Genomic DNA, 3,844 nt, shown 5'->3' with positions numbered 1-3,844 from the left:
GGCAAATTATAGTCCTTTCATAAATAGGATCAAACAAGGGAACACCATACAAAGAAGTAGAACCTCGATTATATACAAACAGGCCGGCCTATGAGTTTCCCACTTGGAATGCCAAACAAGAGAAAAGAGAAATCCAAGAATAGCTACGAACACATCATCATCCTCTGATCCTTAAAGACAAGCAAAGTATATCAAGATTACTATTAGAATCAACATGGATGATATAGACCTTGAAGTAGAGCCTCCAGTCAACCCTGTGTCATGTTGCACATCTGCGATAAAAGAACAACGTCAGCTACCAGGAAGCAAGAAAATGAGTCTGAGCAGGACATGAAACATGGAAGAAAAAGCATGTGTACATGCCTTCATCATTTGATTCAAGTTGAGTCTATTAGAATTAAATTGAGTGTCGGCTTCAATACGAGCCGCATGTGATATGTAGCTATTAAAGCCAATATGACCTAAATTCATCTGTGAGGATAAATGATTCAACTGGGGCGCTAAAGATTGATGAGAAACGACACTCGCCATGTGGCGTCAATCATAAAGCATGTGACATCATATATATTACCTAGAATATGAGTTCATCTTCATCATCAACATGATTTTTGTTTTATAAAAGAAGATGATTTGGTTCATGATGTAAGCTGGTTGTTGGTGGTGGGAATCTCAACTAGTTGGACAAAAGCATTTGTTTTCAAGCCTCAACATTGTCAGCCATGTGGAGGCTTATCGTGTGTGGATGACTAGTCTCCTGGGTCATCCACACACGATAAGCCTCCACATGGCTGACAATGTTGAGGCTTGAAAACAATTGCTGTTGTCCAACTACAAGCACATATGTAAGCCTTTTGAACGGATTTGGACTTAAGAGCACAAGTTCCTTCCTTGAAAACATGGCAAAAATCATGGGATGTAAGCAATCAACAGTTTTTTAATCAGAACCAAAATGGAAAGAACCTTGAAACTTTCATATATGATTGACACGGTAATATTGCGGTTGGAGGGCGTTATTTTTAATATTTTTTCACTCAATCACAATTTTGAAACCCGACACATCACCTAAAGATACGGAGGCTTAATGCAACTTTCCTTGTCCTATGGCAAAACAAGTACCATTCATTCACAAGAGATCAAATGAAGAAAAAGCATACACTTGGCATCAAGGTCTTTATCACCTTTCAGCCTTGAAGAAGGCAAGCATGATAAATAGAGGGGATAAGATCTGCTATTGTGGAGATCACAGATTTACATTACCCTAAAGTAAGATTTATTTTATAAATTAAAGAAAAAGGAAAAGATCGACGATGATGGAAGGGAAAGACTCCACCAAAAAGCAATCATGTAGCCTTCCAATTGAAAATAAAGCAACTATAGATTATTATTTCTATTACAAACCATTTGGTTAAAATCACTACTAAAACTCTTCTATGCCTTACTTGGTAAAGTAGGGATGCTCTGCTCATTCCTGAAGAAATTTTCTGGATCAACAGCAGTCTTTACTTTCACCAACCTATCAAAATTGTCATTGAAATACTTGTAGCCATAAACACTACCCTGTTCGAAACTATCTTTACCAGCCTCCATAACACCAATGTCAAGATCCCTATAGTTCAGATATGCACTCCTTGGATTCTTGGAAACAAATGGGGTCATGTAACTGTAAAGCCTCCTTATTTGAGTCATGAAATTCTTGTCTGCCTCGCTTCCTGCTTCTTCCCAATTCACTGAATACTGCACCTTGAACAAATTGCCTGCCCTGTGGGGGAATGGAGTTTCTGAGGCAGGAATTTGATTCATTCTACCACCATAAGGATTGAAAACCAATCCAGTCTTGCCTACTTCAATCATCTTTTTCCACAACCATTCCAACCCATCTTTTGATATTGGATTCTGAACATAATCTGATTTCCTCTTCAAGAAATTGGCATCATTAGGATTCCTATCAAGAAGAACATCAGGTGACTTTCCAAGATTTTGAGACTCATCCCACCACATCACAGACTGAATCCAACTTGTCTCAATACAATCCTCCTTCTTCAATCCCAATTCAGGGAATTCTTTTCCCAATAAAGCCACAAGACTATCAGAATTCCCTAAATACAATGTCACAATTGACGCTCTAATAGTCTGATTACCGTTCCTTGTCACAGGCTGCAAGAGCATCCTCATGAAAAGATCATTACTTGTTTGAGGAGCAACTAATTGCCACTTGTAAACAACATCAGTAGCATTCTGATCGAGTGTTCTTTCAACTCTGAAAACAGTAACTGTCTCAGGAACAGAAACAAGCTTGATCTTGTAAGAAATTATAACCCCAAAACTTCCACCACCACCTCCACGAATTGCCCAAAAAAGATCCTCCCCCATTGCTTTCCTATCAAGAAGTTTCCCATTAACATCAACAATTTCTGCATCCACTACATTATCAACCGACAACCCATATTTCCTTAACATATTGCCATAACCCGCACCACTTAAATGCCCACCAACACCAACCGTGGGACAAATCCCCGCAGGAAAACCATGAACTTTGCTGCTCTCCCAGATTTTATAATAAAGTTCACCCAGAGTAGCCCCTGCTTGAACAGTAGCAGACTCATCGTTGACATTAACTTCAATAGATCTTAGATTAAACATGTCAAGAACGAAAAAGGGCATGTCAGAAACGTAGGAAATCCCATCATAATCATGCCCACCACTTCTGATTTTGAGTTGGTAACCAACTTTTTTTGTGCAAATAACCGTGGCTTGAACATGGGATATTTGAGTTGGAGTTACAATGACAAGTGGTTTCGGTGTTGCTGAAGTATTGTAGCGTGCATTTCTTATGTAAGCTCTTAAAACTGAAGTGTAAGATGTGCTAGATTGTGAATAAACAAGTTTTGAGATTTCGTCTTGTGGGTTAGTGTTGCTTTGCAGGCACTGAAGGAAAGATTCATAAACTGAATCATCACCATCAGCCGTGGCAGAGAAAGCAGAAGAAGTTATATTGAAGATAAGAATTACAAGGAAGGCTAAAAGGGTTGGTTTTCCCATTTGATTTAGTGTAAGAGAGAATGATTGCCTTTGCGTGGATTTTAGTTAAGCGAAGAGAAAGTGTTTTATAGGGAAAATAAATGTCGTTTTATTTAATGGTTGAAAACGATTAACATGTTTTTAGGAGAAAATTCAAATATGGAAGCTTTTCTTTGACAATCAAGAACCGGAAATTGGGATATGACGTTTGGCGAGTGAGCATTGATCTCATAATTCTCACCCGATCTAATATCTGAATTGCGGGTTGATTAGGTCACCTCCCGGAGTAATGAGCCGGCCTCCAAATCTATTTTAAAATCATGTTTTTTTCTTTTAAAAAAAAAAACATCACATCAGATAAAATTGTTTTATTCAAAAAACTAAAACTAAAATTAATTTTGTTTTGAAAAAAAATAAAAAATAAATTGTTACCATATTAAATAAAAATATTTTTTTTTTACTGAAATTGCAAACCTGAGTTGACTCAATCAATTTCCTAAACAAGTTCAAACCAACTCTAATTTAGGTCAGGTTCTGATAATTACGTTGCTGGATCTATTCATAAGGCAACAAGTTGATACCTATCCTTGAAATTTTTTAATTTCATGGAGAAATTACATGTTAGTGTGAAATCATTGATACCAATGTTTTGTAAATTGTCTATTGGTACCAACCCGAATCGTGTTCTTTATGTACATTTTTTTGACTTGGCTAATATGTCATTGAATTCTTTGGAAGGAAATAAAAAAAAAAGAAAAAAGAAAAAAAAAAGGTGCTCTTGACTTTCCAGAAAAACCTTTTGAACAATTAGCGGCACAACCTCAGG

At 37.0% G+C, this 3,844-nt stretch overlaps 1 protein-coding gene across 1 annotated transcript; it reads right to left on the bottom strand.

Annotated features, from left to right (window-relative positions):
- LOC105135897 (reticuline oxidase-like protein) lies at positions 1-3,176 on the bottom strand. The gene is made up of 2 exons (XM_011040979.1): positions 1,440-3,176; positions 1-272 (listed from the first exon to the last, which is right to left on the bottom strand). Exons 1-2 carry the CDS (start codon positions 3,037-3,039, stop codon positions 172-174), a joined length of 1,701 nt encoding a protein of 566 aa, XP_011039281.1. The 5' UTR covers positions 3,040-3,176; the 3' UTR covers positions 1-171.
- Between the last annotated feature and the right edge of the window lie 668 nt (positions 3,177-3,844).

The sequence above is a fragment of the Populus euphratica genome, unplaced genomic scaffold (genome assembly GCF_000495115.2).
Source record: "Populus euphratica unplaced genomic scaffold, PopEup_1.0 scaffold155.1, whole genome shotgun sequence".
NCBI classification, from domain to species: domain Eukaryota; kingdom Viridiplantae; phylum Streptophyta; class Magnoliopsida; order Malpighiales; family Salicaceae; genus Populus; species Populus euphratica.
This window is presented reverse-complemented; position numbering and strand designations above follow the sequence as displayed.

Excerpts from the sequence above, each read along its gene's own strand:
- LOC105135897 (XM_011040979.1), bottom strand. The coding sequence starts at position 3,039 with ATGGGAAAACCAACCCTTTTAGCCTTCCTTGTAATTCTTATCTTCAAT. Across the intron at positions 273-1,439 it reads GAGCATCCCTACTTTACCAA|ATGTGCAACATGACACAGGG; the intron begins GTAAGGCATAGA and ends CTTTTATCGCAG.